This window comes from Oryx dammah, unplaced genomic scaffold, assembly GCF_014754425.2.
Source record: "Oryx dammah isolate SB20612 unplaced genomic scaffold, SCBI_Odam_1.1 HiC_scaffold_21, whole genome shotgun sequence".
Classification (NCBI taxonomy): Eukaryota; Metazoa; Chordata; class Mammalia; order Artiodactyla; family Bovidae; genus Oryx; species Oryx dammah.
Genome location: NW_024070205.1, coordinates 76,220,821 through 76,246,800, shown reverse-complemented (window position 1 = coordinate 76,246,800; position 25,980 = coordinate 76,220,821). Strand labels below are relative to the sequence as shown.

Genomic DNA, 25,980 nt, shown 5'->3' with positions numbered 1-25,980 from the left:
CGCGAGGTCCACTAGAGGGCGCCCGGCCCGGAGCTGCGCGTGCTCGCGAGGTCCACTAGAGGGCGCCCGGCGCCCCTGCTCGTGGCGTCTGGGAGCTCTCGGGTGGGAGAGGCTCTGGAAGCCCTGGCATCCATCCGCAGACCCCCTGTGAGAGAGGGTGGGGGCTCTGCCTCCCCAGAGGCACCGTGGGCTGTTCAGCAGCCACTGCCCGAGGTGCCAGACAACTGTGCCAAAAACCAGGGATATAAAACTAATGAGCTCCCCCAGTCTAGAAGGAGGGACGCCTGCAAGAGGATCCAACTGAGATTCACCTCCAGCAGTGCTGTTTCGGTGCGGAGGTGCAGTGGCTGGCCAGGGGGTGGGGTTGAGTCCACAAGGGAAGGCTGCAAAGAAGGGGCCATGCGGTTAGGGACCTCTGATGCTGACCACAGATTACCGCGTCCAGCGCTCTCCCAAGGAGGCTGAGGTCTGCTGGCCTGGGGGGCCTCCTGGGCATCCCCACCCCCAGCCCAGGAGAGCAGTTGTACCTCCAGGCCTGCTGCCTGCCCCCATGCTCCCAGCTGAGCTCCACAAGCAGTCCCGCGTCCCTCCCCTGGCCCTGCTCCCCTGACCAACAGGCCAGCACTGAAGCAGAGGGGCGAGGGGCCAGGCGGAAGCTGGGGAAGGCTGACGGTGCTGTGTGTGTTCCTGTCTGTGCCTGTAAACCAGGAGTGAGCCACACAACACGGCCCTCTCCCCCAGTCTCCCTTCCAGTTTCTCGGGTACTTGGACAGTGTATTAGGCCTGGGTGACTTTGGGTAAGTGGTTGATACATGCCTGTTGCCAAAGGTCAGGCCAGGGATGGTGCACTTTCTTGACTACTTCACTCTACAAGGAGATACGTAAAGAGAGCCTCTTCTCCCTCCCTTTTCCTGCCCCCACCAATACTGAACATCAGAGAAACAAAGCCCCACTGCCCAGCTCCGGTGACCACCGCAGGGAAGGATCTCAGTGCCAGGGGGCAAGAGAACAAAGAGGGGTGCTCAGCCCCACTCAGCCAAGGGCTTTGCAGCAGATTCAGGAGTTCCTTTTAGGCTCTCAGTCCACAGCTGCGTTTCCCTTTCATGCAGTCCAGTGGGCGGCAGGACATGGGACAGGGCCCCGTATTCCCGCCCATCACAGCCCCCAGCTTTCCAGGCTGAGACGGTGAGGGGAGGGCCACCAAACCCATTCTCCATCTCCCTCCACCCCAGCGTGCTTCAGCTACCCACCGCCTGCCCCTGGGGATAAAGGAGGCTTCCTTTTGCCTGGGATTGGTGTCCTCCTATACACCTCTGTCTTAGGCCCTCAATTCCTGGCACCGTCGAGGGTCACCCAGCTCCTTCGTAAAGATCAGCCCCACTAGAGAAGGACACACCGTTCAAAACAGTCATGGGAACGTGGCATTCTAGGCAGGCTGTTTCTGCTGCCACCTCCTTGATGTCCTTGAGTTGAGATAGAAGCAAAGATGTTAGAAAGGTCTCCAAGACCCAGGAAGGTTTTCTGTAGGAACGTGGCAGACCCCCGTGGGGTTGAACACGATCCCTAAAGGCCAGGTGGTATCCGCAGGGCTGTGGCCAGCACCCAGCCACGCCATCTGGGTCAGTTTGAGCCAGAACCGTCTCTCCTGTGATTGCTTGTCCTGTGGTCTCACCTGTGCTGTTTTCTCTTCCCTCTCATTCTTTCCACCTCTCCCTCTCTGGCTATCTTGGGTGCCGTGTTCTGAAGCCACGCCAACCGCAGGTACTGTACCAACCGCAGAGGTAACGGGCATGGCATGGGGCAGCACAGGTGGAGGCCAGCCTGGCAGGGCAGACAGAGGGAGAGGCCTGGGGTGAAAGCATGCTCTCAGCATGCACCCTTTCAGCGGGTGGGAAGCCGGATTCTGCTGGATGCTGTGTGTGGGGGGCAGGGCCAGAGGAGAGCCAGCGCCTTCCCCTCCCTTCACTAATGAAGGTGGCTGTCTTGGAAGGGAGCCCACTCAGAGGCTCCAGCCCTGCTCCCTGGAGCTGCAGCTTTCTCTGGAGCTGAGTGGTTACCTCCTCTGAGCACCTGGTCTCTTGCCCAGCTTGCCATCTCAGAGCACAGCAGGCCCAGAGCCCTTGGGTGACCTGCTGTGCCCTGGGGGTGGGGACAGCTGGCTCCTGTCTCCGGGTCAGGCTGCCACCCCCTGAAAGGGTGACCCGAGGGTGAGTGTGCTGTGCATGCTGGCCTTGCATGCTGCATGGGGCCAGGCACCAGCTCTGCCATCTCCCGTGGGTTCCGCTCAGTGAGTCTTTGTCCTGGGATGGGCCAGGCACCCCTGACCTGGAGTCTCAGAGGACACCATGGGCTGAGAGTCCCATCAGCCTGCAGAAACCCAGCTTCTCAGTCTTGGGTGTTGAGCACAGTGCCCACTTCTGGGGTCTGGGAGGCAGATACACCGTAGGAGCTGGGTGGGCAGGTCTGGAGCAGGAGGTGACCTGCCCTCCGAGGCCCTCCTCCCAACCCCCCTCACGCTGTGGTCTGAGGAGCATCAGCAAGGCCGGCCCTCAAGCTGGAGGGGTTGGGCAGGGACCCAGGCTGCCGCCCCTGCCTTCCTTCGAGGCAGAGCAGAGGCTGTGAGGTGGGTGCACCGGAGCCGCCTCAGGCTGCAGGCAGCAGGGAGGCTGAGAGCCGGGTGAGGGGCTGGAGGGCTGGCTTGCGTGGAGGACCTCACCTTCCCGGGTTGGTTCCCCTCCACCCTCACTCACAGCCCCCCACGCTTTAGGTTGGTTCTGTTTCTGTTGCGCACCCTGCTTCCTGTTTGCGTTTGTCCCGTCAGCCAGACCTCTGGGAGGTGAGCGGTCATCATGCTCCCCTCTCCTCCATCCTACTCTCAGATAACCCAGCCCAACAGCCAGTGCCTCCCCGCCTCTGCTGGGACGGGAGGCAGAGGGGGGTCCTGGGCCTGGAGACCGGGGAAGGGCCATCTGTGCAGCCTAGGGGTGGCCCTGACTTCCTGATCCGAGTTTGCATGGGCGCCCCTGGGGCTGGCCCAGCAGGTGCTCAGGGTCCCGAAACCGCTCAGTGCAGGCGGAAGGAGAGAGGCAGTGAGGGAGCCATGCAGATCACCTGGAAGCTCTCTGGTCAAACAGCTCACAGTCCCCTCCCCATGCTGGCACCCGGGACCCGAGGCAGCTGGGCCTGGTGGCAGGGAGCCTGTTTTGCTCAGCGGGATCCACGCCGGGCTGTGATACCCCTCTCGTGTGGCAGGTGTGAGAAGGATGGGTGTAGTTCCAAACCCCCACTTCCTCCTCCTCATTTAAGAAGGATCCAAGCTCGCCCTGGTGTGCAGAGGGAGCCAGGACCTCTGTCTGTCGATCATGTGTTTCCTGGGCTCTGCTTCCGCAGGGCATAGGGCATTTCTTGGTAAATGAGCTGTGCCAGAAGCACTGGCTGTTCCCAGCCTTGAAGGCGCCAGGTGATGGCACCCAGGGTCTCCATCGTTGGCATGGTCTGGACCACAGCCTGCTATTCCCTTCTCTCTCTTTCTTGCCAATTGTGGGTGTTTTTCCCCAAAACTGATGTGTTCCTCTCACCCAGGAAAGATGATCCCTTTCCTGCGCCCATGTCTGCAGTCTCTTAGGGTTGCTGCCCATCTGTTCTGGCCATCTGTATTTGGCTAAGGTAGTCTGTCCACCAGGTGGACACTTTTGGACCGAGCCATCCACCTTGGAATGTCTGGGAACTGCTGCTCTTGTGTTTGGCTCAGCTCATATCTGCCAGCATTTGCTAGGCAGCTCCATGGTGGGTTCTGGACAACAAAAGATGAATAAGAGACATGTTGTCTCTTTATTTTATCCATTTCTTTCTTGCATGGTATCACCCAAAACTGTGGTGGAAAACCCTTGGCCTTGGCTGGGGTGTCTTCCAGAGTGTGTTAGCACACTGGGTTGGGTACTTCAGGGAGGGTCCTGTGCCTCCAGGTCCACCCTGGCCCTCCGTCACTCTCGGTCATCACCCTGGCCCTCCGTCACCCCCGGCCGCCGCCCCGGCCCTCCATCACTCTCAGCCACCGCCCCGGCCCTCCGTCACTCTTGGTTATCACCCTGGCCTTCCGTCACTCAGTTTCCAGCCTGGTGGTCTCTGCTGGGCAGTGAGCGTATTGGTTTTGCTGTGGTTGGAGATGGCATCCCAGCCCAGCGATGGGTCTGTCCAGCCCGTGGGCCATTCTGCCTATAAGCCCCACTGCTGAGCCTTATTTCCAGGTTAAATAAGGGTATCTTATCTGCTACCCTAACCCCGCCCCGGGGATTGAAGTCATCTGAATCCCCTTAGACCCGAACGCTGGGCAGTTTCCCCTGGAAAGCCTGCCCTTCCCTCCTGCCTACACTCGGCTCTGACAGCTCACTCACTGACTTCCAGCCCTTCCCTCAGAACCTCGCCTTCTTGCCTCTGCCCTCCCAGTCTCCCTGGCCCTGCCCATCCCTGGGACAATCGACACTGTTAGCGGTGGGCCAGGGAGAGTGCCGATTCACCACCCGTGACCGCGGCCAGCTAAGGTGCCGCCGCTACTGCACCCGCAGCTGGGCATCCTCTGGGAGGGCGCCTTGGAAGCGATTCCTTTCCTCCCGCTCCTCTTGGGCCCCTCTCACTAACGCCTGATTATTGCTGCCACGCTGAAGGAAAAGCATCTAGTAGCCATCATCAGAAAAAACCCTTGCTCCAGCCACACTGGGTGGAGGGACCGGAGAGGGAGGGGTTGAGACTGTGGCAGCATCTTCATTTCTTGTTCTTGTCTCCGCCCAGCAGAGCCCAGGACGGACTTGTTCTGACCCCCTCCGCATCTCTGTTTCTAGGGCTGCTCGCTGCAGTGCCCAGGGACGCATGTGGGCCTCCAGTCGGCCCTGTGTCCGCTTGAGCATGTGTCCCTGCCCGTGGGAGGCCCAGCACCCACAGGAAAGTGTGTGTAGTCTCCAGGGGCTGGAATGCAGAACCACTGTGCACATAGGGGGAGGCCCGCATCTCCACACTATACAGAGCAGGGTGACTTAACTTAAAAGCGAGTATCAGTTTTTTGATGATGTCTTTTAAGTAGTCATAGCAAAGGTGAGCCTTCTGAAATTATTAGAAAACACACTATTGATAAGGAGCCAAATCAGAGTAGTTCTGTCCAGATGGACAAAATAGCTTCTCAGGGTTCCTTCCAGCAGCTCAGAACAGCAGGAAAAGCCCGTGTGTGTCCATGGCCATAGAGCTGCCAGTACCAGGCCTAGGCGCGAGCTCACCTTTGCCCTGTGGGTCTCAGACTCGTGTGTGTGCACGTCTGTCTCATTGCCTGTCTTGGTGAGTGGGATAAGAAAATTCCCGCTGGCTGATCCTTGAAACACCAGGCTTGCATTGCAGGCCTGGGCCACCTGAGATGCATCCTTGAATACTCACTGTGAGAGGGAGAGTTTTTCCCACTACATGTTCCCCTCACGCCCACCTTCCTGATGTCCACGTTGACTGGGTTTGGGGAACGTAGCGCTATCTGGTCCTGACTTTGTCCAGGAATCTCTGGAATGCATGGGGCACGGTCAGTTGCCCACTGTGGCCTCTGTGATCAGCACCCTCAGGCCCAGTAACGCCTCTGATCTTATAAACAGGGAAGCAGCTGGGATCCCAGGAACAGTCGCTCCTTTTCTATGGGGGACTTGTAACGTGGAGGCCCATGGGAATGAAAAGGGCTTTTGTTGGTCAGGCTCTTGTTGAGAAGGCTTAGGATCTCTTAATTCTTGAGAGAAGCTTTCTGGCAGTTTTCTCTCTGGTCTCTTTCTTGCTTCGGCCCTCTTCTGGGGAGTATGGATAGTATTTTTCCTGAACTTCTGGAGATTTGAGATAAGATAGGATATCTCTCTTCGTTGGAAGTTAGAGTTACCTATTTGTGTCTTAAGGGCTTCCCTGATAGCTTAGTTGGTAAAGAATCCACCTGCAATGCAGGAGAGGCTGGTTTGATTCCTGGGTCAGGAAGATCCCCTGGAGAAGGGACAGGCTACCCACTCCAGTATTCTGGCCTGGATAACTCCATGTACAGAGGAGCCTGGCAGACTACAGTCCATGGGGTCACAAAGAGTCAGACACAGCTGAGTGATACCCTACCTTCTGCCCTGTTAGCAGAAAGTAGGCTGGCCAGATCACGTGAGATAGAAGGTAAAGAGGAGCTGTGTCCTTGGCTCTCTTGATTTCCCATCATTCTCAGCATTAGCAGTACTGGAACTAAAGAGTAATAAGCCAGCCCTTTGTTAGCATCCACGGCTTTTCTATAGAAAGAAAGAGGGTCTATGGAAACATTGTCATGATAGACTTAACCCCCTACGGTTCACCCCTGTCAAAGGGTAGCTTTGGATGGGAGATGAGAAAGTAAGAGTTACGGCAGGTGTGAAGCCCTCTGAAGATTTATGCAAAAAAACAGCCCGCATGTGCCTCACTCATATCTTGGGATTTCTGCATTTACTGTGGACTGGGGAGGTGGGGCCCAGGACCCAAATGTCCTAGAGAGAAAGGCAGTTACTACAAGTTAGGGTGGTGGGTGTTGTTTAATCACTAAGTTATGTCCAACTCTTTGTGACCCCCTGGACTGCAGCACGCCAGGCTTCCCTGTCCTTCACTATCTCCCTGAGTTTGCTCAAACTTATGTCCATTGAGTCAGTGATGCCACTCAACCATCTTATCCTCTGTCGCCCCCAGGATGGATTGGGGTAATTGCAGGAAGGACCATCCCTGGGCCGAGAAGAAGGGAAGAGAGGCAGGAAATAAATACGAGCTGAGAGCCTGGGGAAGGGGTGACGGTGGAGGCAGAAAAGAGGAAGCACGGGACAAGGCTTGCCTGCAGAGTGGGGATGGTTCTCCCTCTGTCGTTGGGTTTGGGTGGTATTAGGACTCAGGCAGGTGGGAGGAAGTGTCATTTTGGAGTGAACAGTTGGGAATGGCAGGCTTCCTGGTGCTCCTGCAGACAGGGCCCTGCCAGCTGCCCGTCTCAAGGCCCAGGCCTCAGGCCTGGACCTGAGTGATGCTGCTTGGCCTCGGCTGGGTGACGCTTGGCCTGGGACTCCATGTCACCCCTGGGGTCTGAGCGAGTCAGTCCACATGCCATCGTCGTCACTGCCCTTGGCTGGGTGCATGCTGGGCGCTTTGAGCCGCATAGGCTGTGAGAAGAAAATGAAACACTCGGGCTTCATTCTCTTCCCTTCCCGTGGCCCTGTACCTGCCTGACCCATCAGTCTTGCTTGGAGAGCCTTCCGGTCACTGAGCTCCATCTGTCCCGTGGGCTGCCTGCCTTGCACGCGGGGCCCTGAGTCCAGCCTTGGGACAGCCAGACCGACCAGACGCGACTATTTTACATTTCCCCTTAGCGCCTCCCACGTCGCCCCCGACCACGGTGGGCGCGCCTGGCACGGTGAGCAGTACCGATGCCACCGCCACCGAAGCCACAACAGTCCCCACCGTCCCACCCGTCGCTCCTACCACCACCGCCGCCACCGAAGCCACAGACACTACAGCCTCCACCGCCACCACCACCACGGAGAGTCCCGCCACCACCACCAGGACTGAGATCCGAGAATCCGGTACTGCCCAGCGTCCATGCCCCTGCCCCTGCATCCGCAGGCCTCCCCAGGCAGGAGGGGGGAGCCTGGATTCTCAGGCTGGTGGCCTCGAGGCACAGAGCACCCTGCCCCCACTCTTTGGGGGGTCTCCACCGCTCAGACCCCGTATCCTAGCCTCAGATCCTTGTTCTTTAACAGAGGGCTACACCACGCAGGCAGGCACTCCAGGGCCGAGACGGTAGGGCCGCCTCCAGCTACATACTGAGGGATCGGCTGAGGGCTGAGCACTGCAGAGGGGGCGAGGGGGAAGGAGAGGGGCCGGACATTGGCCAAGTGGCCTGCGAAGGCCTCCTGCCCTTGCCGTGTTGCCCCAGCCTTGCAGCAGAGCCTGGGGAGGGGGGAGTAACTGGCGAAGCCAGGCGGCTCTGTTCCCAGAACCCCGCACCTCCCTTGAGCCTCTCCTGGAAAAGCAGGTTTATAGGCTTTTTTTATAAGGTCAGAGCTTCCAGGAAATGGTACTGCCGAGGAGTTCTGAAATGCTGGCGAGTGCTTTGTTGCTCTCTCCCCTCGTATTCCCCACACCCCAGGATATACACACGGAGGGAAAACCACGGGCTTTCTAGGGGCCCCTGGGAAGGATCGATCCCAGGGCTGGCCTGCTGAGCCCAGACAATGTGCTGTTCCTGCATCAGGCAGCCAGGCCGGGAAGCTCTGTACTTCCAGCCCGCGGAGACCCCTCGGGGACCCAGCAGTGCTTCTGAGAACTGACATCAAACACTTCTATTACCGCGGAGGGGAGGGCCTCCAGCTTGTGGAGCCCAGAGACCAACTGTCAAGCCAGCGTGATGCGGCAGCAGGGCTGCTGGCAGGAAGCTCCCAGAACGCTCCTCCAGCAGCTGCAGGGCCTTAGGCCCCCCTCTCTCCTGGGCACGTCCCTCCAGCTGTCAGGGCTGCACTCACCCCACCCCTGTTCTCTCAGCACCCGAGTGAGAATGGAGGCTTAATGCACGTGTGAGTCTTTTCTTTAATCCAGTTACATGGAGTTGTGTGAGCTGTAAGTGAGACATGCAATGTGTAGCTGACATGATGCTCCTCAGACCTTGAAAACTGATTTAGCTTAAAGCTGCAGTATTGAAAATGTAAACAGCCTGCTCTGCAAGAAAATGTTGGCTAAGGAGAAACCTGCTAGGCTCTCAGGAGCTGCCCCTGGCAGTTTGGTGATGGGTGTTCTTTGGGGCCATGGGAAGCTTCAGGTGGGCCTCTGTCCCACGTGGGTGCTCCAGATTCACAGAAGAGATGTACTGAGAATGAAGACAGGGAGTGGGTCTCGCTCTTGGAAGGGTTGGCCCTGATGCCACAGAGGACGAGCCTGTGGACGCGCACGCAGAGTTGTAGCTGCACCTGAGATGCCACAGGGGCCGGGCCGCCCTCCGAGTTCATCCTTACGGGGCCCCCTCGACATCCCCGCTCCCTGCACGCAGCATAGCGGCTCTGCTGCCCAGGGTTTCCAAAAGGAATGTGCATCTTTGTCATGTCTTAGAACTGAGGATAGGATTGTTCCTAGGTTTACTTTTTTTTTTCAGGGTGAAATGGGACTTTGTCCTTAGGTTCTCCTTTTTTGATCTCAAGGGATACCCCTTACGTCTCACATCTCAGGAGTCGACAGAACAATCCCTGCTTCCCTTCAGTTCTTGTTGTTTTTATAGTCATTGATAGCTTTCCTTATTGCTGCCTCTCTCTGAGCTTTTCATCTTTTAATGATTATCATCTTGGTATTTCTAGATGGCAGAGCCTTCCTCCACCTTCCACTAAAAATCATTTGGTTTCCCATTGCTTGACCTTATCTAATAGTGCTCCCATTTCCATTACCTTTAAGACAGTCAGCCTTGGGCCAGGGTTGTATTGGTAGTCAAACTGTTTAAACCCAAATCCTTGGGCTTATTTCCAGGGCCCAGAGCTGAGGAGGGAAAATATCAAGTCCCCAGACCATAACCAATCACAGTTCACTCCCACTAGAAAGAGCCATGCGCTCCTAAGGAGTTGGGATTCGGGCTAACTTAAAGCAGCTGATACAGTGGAAACCGTAGACAGATCAGTAAAGAAGCCTGCCTTCTGCCCTGCCCGCAGAGAAGGCCTGGCGCCATCAGTGGAATCTCTTTCTTGCTCCTCGCCTAAAACGAATCACATTCACCTGGGACGACCGGCAACTAACAAGGTTGGAGTAGAAAAGGCCCTGCTTTGGAGTGAAGACCAGGAGATCGTTTATCACTTCCCGAGCCCTGCAGACTCAGTCACGTGTCAGACAGATAATGAATACATGCACCACCATTATACTCTATTCATTTATTTTTGACGAGTTGGTGACAGTGCCGCCTTCTGTGCTAATAAAATATACTTTACCAGGAGCCACACTGGTAAAAGTCTTTGAGATACAAGGCTTCGTGCTAGTACTCCACTGTTAAATCTTTGCTGAGAAGTGGGATACAGAGGCTAGACTGCTGGGATGTGGAAAAATGATTACATGTGAAGATTACTGCCACTCTCCTGTCCACAGGCTGGGGCTTCGGATTGTGTGATGGCTTTAGTAAAGTAGCTCCCAACTCATAGGAACTACATAATTAATGTCTTCTGTGTTGCATGGAGATGAGGCCTCAAAGATACCAGCAGAACAGGATTCTTCTGGTATCTGGACCTCTGAATGTTGGGTGTCAAGAAGGAGTTACCTTCTGTGGTCCCATGAAAGGGAGGGGAAGGATTCGTACTGTCTCTTCTTGGAGCCCTGGGGTTTTAGGCCCAAGTCCCGTTAGACAGTCTGAGGCCATTTTTCACAGAGTTCAGCGTCTTGGTGACCAAGAATGACCCCAAGGGCTCTGTGTCAGTTGCTACTCTCCATCTCCAGTTTCAGGAGCGCAATAAGGTTTTCCTTTGGCCTTGTTCTTTGTGCAGATCTCATCGTGACTCTCGACTGGCTTTTCAAGATGCCTTTTTCCTTTCTGTAGAATGTCTGTAGCTGATGGGAAAGAGGCACATCTCCCCCGCACCGCCCCCCGCCCCACCCCGTCTGCATCCTAGCTAACAGGGCTCTTCACTGCACCGTGGAAATCTTGTGAGAAGGGACCTAAAAATGGAAGGAACCCTGGCTAGGGCCTCCAGTGGCCTGGGCCACACCCACTCTTTCATTCGCACCCCCGCCTATGTGGACACACAGTTTCCAGCTCTGCCTCACACACGGGGCCCCTGATTGTCCTGCTCGTGCCTGGACGGCGACCTCTGGCCTGGCCGCCAAGGCTGCAGCTTGGAGCTCCGTCAGGCCTGTGTGCAGCCCCTTCCTACTTACCCTGTCCTAGCTGCCCGTGTGTGTCTGTCTGTCTGTCTGTCTCCAGTGCCTCCTCCCTCCTCACCACTAACTCCTCTTCTAACCCCCGCCAGCCCCCGACGAGCAGTCCATCTGGAACGTCACTGTGCTCCCCAACAGTAAATGGGCCAACGTCACCTGGAAGCACAATTTCGGGCCGGGAACTGCCTTTGTGGTTGAGTACATCGACAGTAAGCATTGCTGCGTGGGTGCGGCAGCAGTTGCCGTGGGTAGCACAGATGCCCTTAAAGAGGCGCAGGGCACGCCCCCGGGCTCGGGGAGGCCTTTCAGCTGCTCCACTGTGGCTTCATGAAGTCGATACGTGCTCAGGTGGCAGGGGTGGGCAGAGCAAATTCGAGGTGAAGGAAGGGGTTTCTGCGCCATCAGTGGCGGTCCAGGGGTGCCTTGCTCGGCAACGGGGGCGTGGCCTGGCTGAGGGCCCTCCTGCCCAGGACAAGGGTTTTGACAGCACCCCAGTGAGCTCACTCTCGCTGCTGTGTGGATTCCTTCATTTAGGATCCTTACTCTTAGGGTCTCCCCTGGACAGTTGGACCCCCAACTGTACTTTGCTCACAGAGGGACGCCAGCTGCCCACAGGTCAGAGACGCCATCCGGGGTCACACGTCTTAGCTTGAGCTGAGCTGGTCCTCCTTTACTGGATACTTGTGAGACTGGAGTGAGATCAGGGTAGCTGGGTGAAGGCCGCATTCCGGAGGGCTCAGACCCGCCGTGCTGACCTGTTAGACTTGTGCTGGAAGGGCGCCCAACGCTCTGAGAGAGAACAAAACCAACTCGGTTCTCTGTGGTTGGAGAACCCAGAACTGCTAGTTTGTCATACTTTTCCAGGGCTTCCCATGACCAGCATTCACCCCACCCCCCCAGACAACCAGGCTGGCGCTTCTCCTGAAGTGTGAGAGCTCACACAGCAAGAAATGAGAGGGGAAGCCGGGAATGAGGCCTGAGGAGCAGAGCCACCCTGCGGGGTGCTGAGTTATCCTCTCCAGGGTAGCGGAGCGCTGGCTGACACCCTGAGAGCCTGAGGAAGCGGGTCCTAGTGTGCTCAGCCCCTCAGCCTGTGGCGAGCACAGGAAGCCTCACGAGGGGCAGTGTCCTGCGGGACGGCCTGGCCCCCGCTGCCCCCACCGTGCCTCCACCTTTGGCAGGCACCCAGGCATCTAGGCATTGCCTCTCCAGCTCCCCATGCCCAGCCTTAGGCTGACTGAGGTTTCTGTTCCCCAGGCAATCATACGAAAAAAACTGTCCCTGTTAAGGCCCAGGCCCAGCCCGTACAGCTGACAGACCTCTATCCCGGGATGACATACACGTTGCGCGTTTATTCCCGGGACAACGAGGGCATCAGCAGTGCCGTCATCACCTTTATGACCAGTGCAGGTGAGAGGGGTCTGGCCTGGCCGTCCCCGGCAAGCATGGGCATGTCGTGCTCATCCTCAGCTTCCTGCTTGTCTCTCCTCCCGGGAAGGAAGACTCGCCCTCCCGTTCCTCACCTTGCATGGCGTGGCTCGGCTCTTCTTACGTGTCAGTCTGCAGCTACCGGAAAGACACAGTGAGCCAAAAGTGCATGCCACCAGAGAGGCAAGTGCGCGCCCGACCCGTGATGAGGGGGCATCACGCAGCCTGAGGACAGCGGGACCCCCGGCCTCCACTGTGCTGGAAGCGAGGGCTCGGTGTGAGCATAAACATGGTCTTTGTGTGGGGGTCTCAGGGCAGTGAGACCTGGCCTCCCACAGGCTCGCTTCCTGCATGTGGGGTTAGGGGATAGGACCAGGTCTTTACCCCAGGAATCTTCCCAGGAACCAAACCAAGGATCAGCGTGTATGGCATTGCCTTGCCACTGTCAACTGTTGTTTAAAAACTCCAAAGGGTGTGACCCGAATTGTTCAGAGCTTTGTTTTTGGGCTTCCCTGGTGGCGCAGAGGTTAAAGCGTCTGCCTGCAATGTGGGAGACCTGGGTTCGATCCCTGGGTCAGGAAGATCCCCTGGAGAAGGAAATGGCAACCCACTCCAGTATTCCTGCCTGGAGTATCCCATGGACGGAGGAGCTTGGTGGGCTACAGTCCACGGGTCGCAAAGAGTTGGACACAACTGAGCGACTTCACTTCACTTTGTTTTAGTTTAACTTTGCCCCAGGGTTTGTCATGGCTTAAAAGTAGTTGACCTTTTTTTGCACTGAGGAGGAGAAACTTTCCAGTCCTAGAAGAGCTCTGGATCTTTCAGGGCTTCAGCTGTGGATGGAGAAGCTTCTTCATTTGTACCAAACCAACAGGGAGACTGGGGCTCAGTTAACAAGGTTCAGAAATCTCTTTGTTCGTCAGGGTGGCTGGCAGTCTGGAGGGCACTTGCTTGTCCATCTGTGTCTCTCTTTAAAATCAGCTGGGCAGGCTGGCCAAGGGGCCGGTTTGCTAAGCCCTGGGGAAAGGATGAGTTTGGGGAAAGAGACAGAGAAGAAAGGACCAGTCCCTGCCCTCAGGCACGTCCTGCTCAGGTGCAGGTTACTAGACACAAGGCTAAAGGAAAGAACATACCATGGTTTATGTGGAGTTCCAAATGTGGACTTATGTGTCCTCCTGTGCCTGGCTTGAGGAGGCTGATCCTGGTGGCTTGCGTCTCGAGAGTCTCAGCCCGTGTGTGTAATGCCTCCCGCCACCCCTTCCAGCCTGGTCCCTCCCAGTCTGGGTGTCCTGGCCTCCTCCCCGTGTCTCTGCCTGTTCTACGCACGTGCATGTCCATGCCTATCCATGCCATCAAGACTCGGGGAGTCTGAGTCCTGCTGCCTGCTTGAGGCTCACCAGGCCAGCTAGGTCAGGAAGTCTGCAAGTAGCCAGGCCATCCTGGGAGCCAGGCCCGGAGACTGGGCAGTTGACTGAAGCAGGTGGCTGGACTCTGTCTGACCCAGTCAAGGCTCCAAGCTGTTGCTCACCAGTGCATGCGTTTGCTTTTGCTTTGTTACAAACTTGAGTCCAGCCTAGAGGCAGAAAGCAAGGATGAGATCCGATGAAAGAGTTCCATCCTAGGGAATGCAGCAAAAGCCAGCTCAGCCTGCTTGCAGAGCTTAACTTTGCCCAGTGCTGAGCCCAGGGGCTGTGGGTGTGGGTTGGGGAGAAAGAGCCAGAGGGGAAAGGGCCAGTCCCTGCCCTCAGGAACGCCCCAGTCTGCTCTGATGTCCCAGCATTCCGTGCAAAGAAAAACAATGATAGTGATTGACGATGCCCTTCTGAACACTGACTCAGATGTTCATTTCTCCTTTCCTGTGGTTGCTATGGAGAGGCTGACCCCATAGCTTGCTTTCAGGGTGTGAGGCCTGCAGCGCCCGCATGTGTCCCTGCCTCCTCCCCATGCAAGCTGGAGAGGGCAGGCTCATGACCCTCGCTCTGGGCACTTACTGCTCCCTTTCCTCACGGGCTGGCTGGAAATGACTATGTGCAAACCACATAGAGAAGAAAACTATTTTTACTTTCTAAACTTCGTGTATGCCTGTGAGTGTGTCCAGATCCTCTGAAAATACACGAAGGAGTGGGTGGACTCCAGAGTCAAGTTCACACAATCATCTCCCAGGTCCCTGGGTCTCATCAAGTTCATGACCATCCTGGGGCCCAACCACTGGTCTTTAGACAACCACAGGCTATCACTTCTGTCCATAGACTCAAACATGTTATAATGGTTCATGAAGGAAATGGAAAAAAAAAAAACCCACAAGGAATGCTCACAGGCTCCCTGATTCTCACCAGAAAGATCCCACATGAGAAGTTAATCACTTTCTTGAAGCTTTTGAAACCAAAGAAGCCTGAGGGGCCCCAACACATAACCCTGGATTCCAAGAGACCTTTCAGCTCTCACATCCTGGAGCAGGCTGGATGGGGTGCTGACAGGGGCCCAGCGAGACAGACAGCAAGCTGCCTTAGGCCTCAGGGATGTGGGAGGAGAGACATTAGGGGACCTGTGGTCGGCCTCTTTTTGCTGTGCTGGGAGAAACCCAGGATGGAGCGAGGTGAAGATGGAAAGGTGTAAAATGCTGCGTAAGTGAGAGCAGCCACGCCAAGCTGCATTTGAAGAAAGCCTGTCCCTGTCATATTTGTTCATCCACCCTATTTCTGAAATACAGTTTTTCTGCCTGCTTTGAGTGACTGGCCTCTCTCCAATGATCAAACCAATTTCCTCTTGATTAGAATGAAGAGTTAAGGGAACTGTGCTTTGCAAGTGAACTACACATTTCCAAGCAGGGTCGTAGAGTATGGTTGTGGAAGGCACACAAAATATGACCTCTAGGCCAGAGTAGGAGATATTAGAACCTGTGTGTTCCCAGTGAACAGGTGCTGTCCTGGGTTCTGTTAGCTCCAACAAAGGTCGAAAATGTAGATATTCACTGATCTTGGGATGTTGCCATTACTGTGACCATCAGGGATGTGGAAACGTTGAATGGATCGATTAAGAATGGTCTTGGCAGACAAATGTAATTGCCCTGAAGCCCTGCAAAAATGCCACCTCCTCTCAGAGTCTTTGGAGTCATGTGAGTGAGATTATGTCCTAACTTTCTTTTGGTTCTTGAGAAACTAAATCATTTTGGTGGAGTCTAACTGAGCCCCCCTTACCCCAGATCCCACTGGGTTTTTTGTTTCTTTGTTATTGTGTATCATTGACATTGATTAGTTTTAGGCATACAACATAATCGTTCGATCTATGCAAAATGATTATCACGACAAGTTTAGTTAACATCTATCACCAAACATAGTTACAAAATCTGCTTGGTTTTGAGGAGCCTTGTATGTCTGAATGTCACAGAAAATTCTTTGATCTTTTCAGTAAGGACTGAAAGTAACATTTGAACTTTGCATGGTGATGCCAGGAATGGAAAGCTATATTTAATTTGTAAATTTCTCATATGGCCACCTTCCGTGGAATTGCGCCTTTCTTTCCCAAGAGAAAGGAGTCTCATGGGAGACAGCTGTCAGCAAGATAGTGGAGCAAACAGGTCACTGCAGACATTCAGACCAACTTCTTTGCAAAAGATGGGAACCACCGTTCAAACAAGTTGAAGTGACTCCTTCATCCCAGTGCCCAGGTGGCATGTGGTGAAGCCAATATCCTTGTGACCCTTTGGCTGGTATGAAGAAAAAATGAAAGAGATAGCCCGTGTTAACCTTAGTGGTGGTGGTGGTTTATTTGCTAAGTCATGTCCGACTCTTGCATCCCCATGGGCTATAGCCTGCCAGGCTTCTCTGTCTATGGGATTTCCCAGGCAAGGATGCTAGAGTGGGTTGCCATTTCCTTCTCCATAGTTATATTAGGATTAAATTGGCCATTAGTCAGTAAGTAGTCGGTGACAACTAGTTAGGTGACCAGCATCATGCTAAGGACAAGGGGGCTCAAAGGACCCCCAAGTCTCCAGGCTTTGTAATATCATTGGACATCAGAACCCAGGAAACAGAGCAATTAAATATTGTATCTTGGGGGAGTAAAGGGGGTTGAAATTGGAGTTCAGAGACTGGTGTGAGCTGAAGGAATCGGAGACTCAGGAAGGAGGGGGTTGAACGTGGAAAGGGGAAGGACGGGAAGGGTGGCTGTCCAGGCTCTCTGGGGCAGGGTGGGGAGGGTGCGGAAGGGGACGACCAGGGCACCTGACTTGATTGAAATGTTCTAGAAACATAACAGTGTGATGTATCATTGTATCCTTGGAGTCTGACAAATACAGACTGAGTGGAACTCTTTAGAACTGGGTAGTGACGTGATTATGGGAAACATTTTGGAAGGAGTAAATGATAGCCCTTAGAGGTGAGTTGTGAGGCGCTGGCAGAAGCAGGGGCAGATGGGTGATCCAGGGAGATGTCGGGAGCAAGCCCTGGGCTTGCAGTGTGGAACTGGCTAGAAGGACAAGGGGAGATGAAAGGAGTTTGGAAAGGCATGGCCAGAGGACAGGTGAGAGTGAGAGTCCAGGGTGCTGTGGTGAGTCTGGAAAGGCGCCCTTGGTGGTGGTGGGTGGGCACGGAGTACAGCGGGCTTGGAGGCCAGCACGTGGGGCGTGGAAAGGAGCTGGCAGGAATTGGTGATGATGGTGGAAGGTTGGAGCATTTCCCTGTAAGAGGACAGTGTGCGCACGAGAGCCAAAAAGCCTGGCAGGCTCCTCAGAAATGCCTTAAAACGGAGCTGCAGCGCGTTTAACAGAGAAAGGGGAGAGACAGCACGGGGGAAGAAACTGAGAAATGCTGGAGTTTTCAGAGATCCCTACAGGACGGAGCCACCAAGGAGATGAGGTGTTGGGTCCCTGCAGAGGGGAGAGAGGAGAGCCCTATCGGGTATGGAAGGAGATGGCTGCAGAGGCTGTGAGGCTCCAGTGTGGAGCAAGTGAGCATGACACCAAGACGCAGACTGGGAGGGAGGGTCACGTCGGGTCAGTGGGAGGGAGAAGGGGAGCAGGGAGGAGTGGAAAGGGGGCCAGGCTGCCGTGGAGGGCCCACCGAAGTATGACTCCGTGAGTCTGTGACGGGCCTGGTCTGCATCTTCCGCCAGCGAAGCTCACTAAGAGCAGGAGAATGCAGTAACTGCCAAGGGGAGCCACAGCGGGCGACTGAGTCAAGCACTGGCACAGAAGGGAGGGCAGCGCAGAGCCTGTGGGAGGCAGAGCCCCATCAGGCCCAGAGGGTGAGGGGGTGGGCCAGGGGACGGAAGCCAAGGAGCAGATGAGAACCGAGTGCCCTGTGTTCCGGGCTCTGGCCCAGCCCCGGGGACGACAGTCCCTCCTTCAAGGAGCTCACCTTCCGAGTGGAGTGGTGAAGAGCACAGACTCAAACCAGACAGCCTGGGGCACAGCTCAACTCTACCACTTACCCGTTCCAGGGCCCCGAGCCGATCACTGGCCTCAGCACCTCGGTCGCCTCACCTATGAAATAGGGTAATAGTACAAATGCACCTTTTTGCCTTTTCCTACTGTTGAAGAGGTTTGCCATTCCCTTCTCCAGTGGACCACCTTTTGTCAGAACTCTCCGCCATGAAACATCTGTCTCGGGTGGCTCATGGCTTCATTGAGTTACACAGGGCTGTCATCCACGTGATCATTTTGGTTAGTTTTCTGTGATTGTACTTTTCACTCTGGAGGCCATGGGATTGCAATTCTCACTGCTGCTTAAGGAGGAGAAGGGATGACAGAGGACGAGATGGTTGGATGGCATCACTGTCTCAACGGATACGAGTTTGAGCAAGCTCTGGGAGATAGTGAAGGACAGGGAAGCCTGGCGTGCTGCAGTCCACGGGGTCGCAAAGAGTCAGACACGACTTAGTGACAGAACAACAAATCCACCCTGTGGGACTGTTGTGAGGCTTAAACTAGATAATTGTGGGAAAGTGCTTTGAGCTGTGTCAGCCCATAGGAAGTGCTTAAACAAGTGTAAGCTGTTAGCAGTAGTAGTATAGCCAGTTGTTATACGTGCTATGAAAAGGGCAAATGCAGTCCTGCAGATAGAGTGGCCGGGTGGGAAAGAGAGTTTTGTCTTAGCTGGGAAGGTCCAGGAAGGCCTCTCTGAAGAGACGACATTGGGTGAGGCCGCCGTCTCATCAAATCTCAGAGCAGCAGGTGCAGAGGTCCCTGAGGCAGGCGTGGGAGCGGCCAGGGGGTCTGGAGCGGCCCGGGTGGTGGGAGACGCGACTGAGGGAGCCCGGCGGGTCAGGGCAAGGAATGGAGGAGTTTTTCCTAATGGTAGTGAGAAACACTGGAGGTTGAAATGAGGTAATCTGATCCTGTGTGGGGCCTGGGAAGGCCCCTCAGATCTTGTGTGGGACGTAGCCTGTGGACGCAGGGGTGGGACTTCCCCCACAGCACCCGGATCAGCGTGGTAATGGCCATGTTCTTACGGAACTTTCCATCCCGGACTGCCTGGGCAGCCAGGCTGCAGAGAGAGGGGAAGGTCTTGTTCATCAGTATCTTCATTGTTTATTGAGACCCAGCTTGGTGCAAGGCCCTTGGCTGGACGCTGAGAGCAAGGTAGAGACAGTTTCTCCGCCCACGAAGAGCAAAGAGTAGGCCACACCTGGATGCCTGCCCCGCACGATGGTGTGATGCAGAGCCTGGGGTCCAGCCTGGGGTCACGTCTCTGCCGCTGTGCTTCTTCCCTAGGAGGCCTGGAGCCTCAGCTCGGGCTGCGTGGCTCTCAACGTTCCCACCATTGTCTGGGTCTCCCAGAGGCTACTCTGCTGGCTCTGCCTGCCCCGGGTTCCCTGTGGTCTCCTCTGTCCCTGATCCTGTCCTCCAAGTCGTGGTTTCCATGGAAGGCTGCGTCTTTTTTTCTTCAGCCCGTAGACAGGAAGAGGGCAGGAGATTCCTATGCATCCCACCCCTTCCCATCTCTACCTTCAGTCCTGGGTCCTCCAGGACACCGTCAGACGTGCCTCCGGTCTCCAGGCCCACGCAGCCTGCCCCTGGAGTCACGAAGGGGTCTCCCACCTTGAGACAGGCCTCCACGTGTCTAGGCAGGGATGGCAAGGGGCCGTCTGTCACAGGGGTCTCTGCGTGTGGTGGAGTGGCGTGGGGTGTGCTGAAGGCATGGCCCCTCCACGGGCCCATCTGAGGTGCCACGCTGGGACCTCTTTGCTGCTAGCCGCAGTGCCGTTGGAGAGACACGAGGGGGCACGGGGCACCCTGGACTGCACCGCGCCCAGGTCCTGCTTCGGGGACAGCCGACTGGCTGCTAGGACAGGTCTCTGTCACAGTGTCTGTGCCGGCCTGCAAAGGTGTTCCTCCAGGGTTGTGCGTGTGACCGCAGCCCCCGTTCCTAGGTGGGCAGCGTGCCAGCTCAGCCCCGCTCATCCACAGGGAGTCACAGTCAATCCCTGGCCTTCCTTCCTTCCCCACCAGGCTGTGCCCAGCCACTGTGCTTGCAAGAATGCCAGTGCCTCAAGCTTAGGACAGTCCTCTTCCCAAAGGGCCTACTCAGCCTTCTGCTGCTTACTCTGTTCCCTCTACTCCTTCCTTGGTGGTGCCTCTTTTCTGACCTTTCCCCTCGCCTTTTCGTCCCTGTAATGGGGTGGTTTGAGCCAGAGGGCTGCCGGGTGGTAGCAGTAGGCTGCAGGAGGAAGCTGGCCATGAAATAGCTGAAATTCTCCCTTCTCCTTGCCTGCCACCGTGTGAACCTTTCATTCATGTGTGTGCCTCTGGCCCTCCCCCGCAGCCTACACCAACAACCAGGCGGACATTGCCACCCAGGGCTGGTTCATCGGGCTCATGTGCGCCATCGCCCTGCTGGTGCTGATCCTGCTCATCGTCTGCTTCATCAAGAGGAGTCGCGGCGGCAAGTACCCCGGTAAGATGTGTCCAAGGAGCCGGCTTCGGGGACAGGGCCAGCAGGCTCTCCTGTGAGTCGCCATTCTCTCAGCAAGCACAGCCCTTCCCCAGGCTGGGACGAATGGTCCTCTTGCCTGTTCTGTGCACCGTAGAGTTGCCAGAAAGCACTTGAGTTAATTAAGCTCCCCTGAGATGGGTGGATGGAGCGGTCCAAGCAGCCAGAGAGGGGATGGAAGGAACCCTGGCTCCCATTAAGAGTGACCTTCCCTCCCCTGGACTCACCACCCATCTGCTCAGTAATTGGCTTTTTTGAGCCTGAATCTCATTAGGATCCTGTATCCCAGTGAAGGAGAAAGGAGAGATGCTTTTCTGTAACCATGAGAGAGAGAGGCTGGAGGGAGGAGAGGTCTGGACGGAGGAAGCACACACATGAGAGGCCATGGAGCTGGGCGCTCAGCACGGCGGCGGGATTGCAATCACAATACCTCAACAGGGGGGCAGACGGCCCTATATGAGGAGCAGGCAGAGGCTGGGGGGTAGGTTGCACCGAGAGGACCCCCACCCCTCTCTAGTCCTTAAAGGGCTTTGGGCTTTTCTTTGATTCCCAGAGAGGTACTTCTGTGGCCTGAAGATCCTCCAGCCCAGACAAACCAAGGTCAAGGACAAGGACCTCTGGCTTTTTTGTTTCTGGAAATATTGATTGTTTTTCAAACAGGGACAAGAAAGCCATCTGTCTGCAATGGGGTGGGGAGGGTGCCGGGAGACAGGATAATGGATGACCCTGAGAGCGAACGTCCAGCTGGACTGCAGGATGGAATTGATCCCTGCCCCCAGAGCCATCACCAGACACACCCTGAGCTCTCCAAGTGCTGGCTTCTCCCCGTCTCTGTGAACAAGTCCTTCTCCAGATCTAAAACTCAGCTCAGAGAGAGGAGATTCTGTTTTATTTTCATCCTCTGGCCCACATGCTCTCAGACCCTAGGATTCTAAAGGACTCCTTGACGGACTCCTTCAAGTCAGGAAAGGCAGGAAATTATACTTCATTATTGGTGAATGATGGAGAGGGAAATGGCAATCCACTCCAGTATTCTTGCCTGGAGAATCCCCATGGACAGAGGAGCCTGGCGGGCTACAGTCCATGGGGTCCCAAAGAGTTGGACATGACTGAGCTACTTAGCGCTTAGCGTGCACATTGGTGAACAAGTCCTTCACTTTGTTGTGCTGTGTTGGGATTGTTTTTCTTCTGTAAGAAAAACTGAGGAAGGGCGGCCTTTCTGATCTCACTCCTTGTTCCAGGTGGAACTGGGACAGCTGAGAACTGATCAGATAACTCTGGACCTTCCTCTGCCCATTTCAGAAAGTTCTTCTTACAGTTGAGCTCCTTTCCTTACATCAGAGGATGAATGAACCGGGAGCCGTGAGACCGGGGCTCCAGTGTCCGTTCTACACTTTGTTTAGTTGCTGATTGTTATGTGACATCTTCCAGGCCTCAGCTTCCCTCCGCTAAAATAGGGGTGGTTATCCTGCCTTGTCCTCAAAAAGAAGCACAGTCATTCACCTAAGTGTCTGCGGTGTACCAGTGCTTGTGCTGGTGCAGAGGATTCTAGAAGGAGAAGTGACCGCTCCGTCAAGGACAGGGCAGCTGCTGCAGTAGGAGGGTCACAGCACTAGACAGGGCCTGGGAGGAGTGCTGGCCCTTCACGGGGCAGAGTGGGAAAGGGGAGTCACGCGGACAAGTGGGGTCCCAGTTAGGGGAGCACCTTCCATTCCAGAGGCGTGTGCAGCGTGTCCTCTCTGCCCAGGGCACTCTCCTAGGAGCTGTGAAGAGACACACAGTCCCCACCCTCAAGAAAAGAACTGGCATTCTATTATGGGCATCATAAATGTGCACAAGTAATTGTAACACAGAGCAGGATTAAGAAAGGTGCCAAGGAATTCCCTGACAATCCAGGGGTTAGGACTCCGTGCTAAGGAGTGCAGGAGGCATGGGTTGGATCCCTGTTCAGGGAACTAAGATCTCGCCTGCCACACAGTGTGGCAAAAAGAAAGTTGCCAAGGAAAGGACAGCGTCCAGGTGTTTGGGGAAGACCTCATGAAGAGGCTGAGGTGAGCCGGGTTGGGGAAGATTTCAGTGGTCAGTGGAGATGATGGCGAGGAGTCGGCGGAATTAGCTTGGAACCTGCTTAAATGCGGGAGGCAAGAACCAGAGGGCGTGGTTGGTGCTGTATTGAGAAAGAGAGGTATTGAACCCAGAGGCCGCGTCTTTGGCTGTTCCTCTGGGGCCAGTCATCACCTCTGTGTCTTTGTTTCTCTTCCTGACCAAGTACGAGAAAAGAAGGATGTGCCCCTTGGCCCTGAAGACCCCAAAGAAGAGGATGGCTCCTTTGATTACAGGTGCGCGGTCCCCTTCACTCCTGTTCCCGCTCAGCACCCCTGTCTGGTGGGTTTTCCTTCCTGCCCTCAGGGCTGACAGCTGGGCTCAGAGGCCGCCACGTGGATGTCCTCCGTCACCTCTGCCTGTGGCGGGAGCACCACCCAACGCACACTCGTTTGATGAACAGCGTTTTATTCATCCAGCTGCACAACTCAGGTTTACTGTGTTCTTTGTATGTATGTTTCTGCCTTTTTGCTCTGAAAGCGAGCCCCAGGCTCCCTCTTGCTGTGAAATGAGCTCTGCTCTCAGCTTCCCATCTGCCTGTACCCTACCCCAGCCCTGAAAATGATGATGACACAGGAAAGTTGTATTATATTTGAGACTCAACTACGGGAGGGTGAAGGGAGCGATGTTCTGAGCCTTCCCCTCAGGACCTAGAATGACGTCTCTGGGCTGCAGCCTGGAATGGGCCTTGGACAGCATTTGGTCCAGCGCCCATGTTCCCAGTGAGAGGACCAAGGCCCGGACGAGGAAGTGGCCTGGCCCAGCCTCATGCACTCCCCACTGTGTGCTAGTGCAGAACTGGGGAGGCTGGGGCCCAGCGTCCGGCTACTGCCCTTGTCCTGCACCCATGCTCCCACTCAGATCTGGACAGGCCTTTGTATCTGGCTTAACAGAATTGCCATCTGTCCATTTTAATGGCAAGGGTGCTTTGAGCAAAGGACTAGTGCAGAATGAGTCCTGGAGGTCCCATTCCCTGGCCAGGTGCGATGGGAGGAAGCGCTCAGATCAGAGCCCACCCCAACCCAGTCTCTCTGGGCCAGGCCACCCCATCATCCTCTGACCTCTCCTTAGCCTGTCTTGGGCCTCTGCCACACTGCCCGTCAGCAGCCTCTCGGACAGGATCAGATCAACGGGCAGCAGAGCCGCTGCCCACACAGGAGCCGTCTGCCTCAGCTTCCCCTCTGCCTGTACCCCACCCCGGCCCTGAAAATGGTGACGACACGGGGAAGTTGTATTGTGTTTGAGACTCAGCTGGGTGAGGGATGAAGGGAGCGGTGTTCTGGGGCTTTCTGTCAGGACCTAGAATGACATCTCTGGGCTGCAGCCTGGAATGGGCCTTGGACAGCATTTGGTCCAGCGCCTGTGTCCCAAACGAGAGGATCAAGGCCCAGGCTGGGGAATGTCTGTGCCTTATAGACTGTCTATCCGTCCATTCTCTGCATCCTCATAAGCCCCCCAAAGGGCAAGTGTGAGAGGCCCTTCCCTGACGGCCTCAGCACCCCTCGTGGGGCCCAGCTTCCCTGTGGGCCAAGGGTCCTTCTCTGGCCATGAGTCCCAGAGAGCTTGAGCCTTCTCTCCCCAGACCCTCAGTGTACCCCGAGGCGGCGTGAGGGCAGGGCCCAGGGACCTGTGCTCAGAGAAGCCGCTTCCTTGGGCACCTCTCGTCCCAGACATCACAGTTGCTGGGTGAAAGTGTCTGCTTCCTCCCCACTCCCACCCCCAGCCCCACTGACTGTGAGGCCGGAGACACAAATACTGGTGCGTGCACGCACGGGCTTGCACAGCACACCCATGCACACACACGCACGTGTGCACATGCACACCCCTTCGCTGTGGCTCTGGGGGCCCCGCAGCATCCATCCTGGAGCCCCACTTGGATGAGTCCAAGAGTCGGAAGTTGGAAAGGGCGAAAATCAGTATGTTAGAGGAGAAACCAGGTTCCCAGGCGGGACAGCCTGGGGTGCGGGCTCGCCCTGCTCGTCTGGGACCCCCCTGCCCAGCACCTCTCTGGTGGGGCTCTCTCTGCTTCTCCCTCCCTGGTCTGTCTGCCTGGTCCTCAGAGGTCTTCTGGAAGGGAGGCGAACGGGTGCCTAGACCACAAAGTCACAGCCCTTTCCCGGATGTAGGCTTTCCCCACAAGAACCTGACACGGTGAAGCCCTCTCCCACTGCCACACGCCCACTGGGCCAGCCCGTCCAGAGTGCCTGCATGTAGCCTGGGGGCCTGGAGTTCACAAGAATCACACAGACACAGTCATCACGGCCCTGCAGCGGGTGTGGAGAGCCCCGGGAGAGGGTGCTTGTGAAATAGAGTGGCAAGTGGGCTAAGGGGCTTGGTCATTAGAATCTGCTGGTTTTCAAAACATGAATTTCACCCCCTGAACAAAGATAATGTGATGCTGGAGGCCCACTTCCTTCTCAGCTGCCCTTCCCGCAGCTCTGCCGTCAGTTAGGCCAGGAGACAGGGCCACTGTCCCTCGGCGTGCAGTGGGGGTGTCTCGCTCGGCGCGGTGGGGGTGGGCTGCTAGCTTCCCACCTGCTGGTGTCCAGCTCCTCTGCTCTGGTTCGCAGTCCTCCCCACCCCTGGCAGCTGCCTGTGCCTGGTGCTGAGGCAAGAACTCCCTTCTCACTCTAGTGACAATCTAGACAGTGTTTGCCACAAGCCCAGGGACGGCTAGGTGTGGCCTGGGGCAGAGGGGTGGGCTACGGGGTGTCTGCTCAGCCTGCCTGGCCTGCTGTGTTCCTGCCTGCTGGGACCTCTCTCTCCTCTGAAGTGCAGCATCTGGTCCCCGCCTCGGGGGACGGGATGCGGTGCCAGAGCAGTTGCCCACCCCCTCCGGGTGTCTCCCTCCCTGGGGGCACAGCAGGCACCCCAGCAGGCAGATGCCACTGTAATGACCAGCTCTCTCTGCATGAGAGGAGCTTAAGGGCAGGGCCTGCAGGGTCTCCGAGGGAGCTGGGCACAGTCCTCCGCGCCTGGCTAGTTTTGTCTCTGATTGCCGGCCCTCTTGTCTCATACGCACACCCTCCCACCTCCCTCCACTTGCCCTGAAACCAGCACCTTTCTGTGGATAAACCAGAGCTAAGGGGAAAGAGAAGAGGAAAGGCAGGGAGGGGTTTGTCTCTGTCAGGCTCGGACTCTCACTTCTTGTCAAGGGCAGTCTTTCCAGAGAGAGTCACAGATCACAGAGTCAGAGCTAGATAAAACTTATTGATGGCAGGACTAAGCCCCAGTGAAAAGGAAGGGCTTTCCCAAAGCCGCAGGGACACGGGACCAGAACCCAGAGTCCTTGACCCCTTTCTTTGACCCTTCCTGTCCCCACTGGTCCACAAGCAGTTCCCTCTGCCTCCTAGGCGCCGGGGGTTGGGGGGGGGGGGCGCTGCTTCCACCCCAGAGAGCCAGCAGCCCGGTGTCACAGAAAAGACCCACGCCCAGGCGTCTAGGAGTGTGGTCCATGCTGGCATCCTGGCCCAGCACCACCCTGCCCCTCTGCCTTAGAGAAGTGTCCTCTCTTGGCCTCAGCTTCCCTCTGCAGACCTGGCCAGACAGGGCTAGCAAGTGAGGGCTGTCTGGGTCATCCTGGGGTCCAGTCCTCTGAGCAGCGAACGGCTGGAGG

At 56.2% G+C, this 25,980-nt stretch overlaps 1 protein-coding gene across 5 annotated transcripts in view; it reads left to right on the top strand.

The window, feature by feature from the left end:
* Positions 1-25,980, top strand: part of NFASC (neurofascin) — a 95,321-nt gene that overhangs the window by 68,040 nt on the left and 1,301 nt on the right. For 2 of the 5 annotated variants that reach the window (XM_040262996.1, XM_040262994.1), the window contains 2 exons: positions 20,094-20,225; positions 22,531-22,600. In XM_040262996.1, coding sequence (XP_040118930.1) covers positions 20,094-20,225; positions 22,531-22,600 — 202 coding nt within the window. Of the gene's footprint in view, positions 1-1,746; positions 1,762-7,373; positions 10,180-10,994; positions 11,112-12,159; positions 12,313-20,093; positions 20,226-22,530; positions 22,601-25,980 lie in introns of those variants that run through there. The other 3 variants (XM_040262995.1, XM_040262993.1, XM_040262998.1) reach the window with 2 other exon arrangements.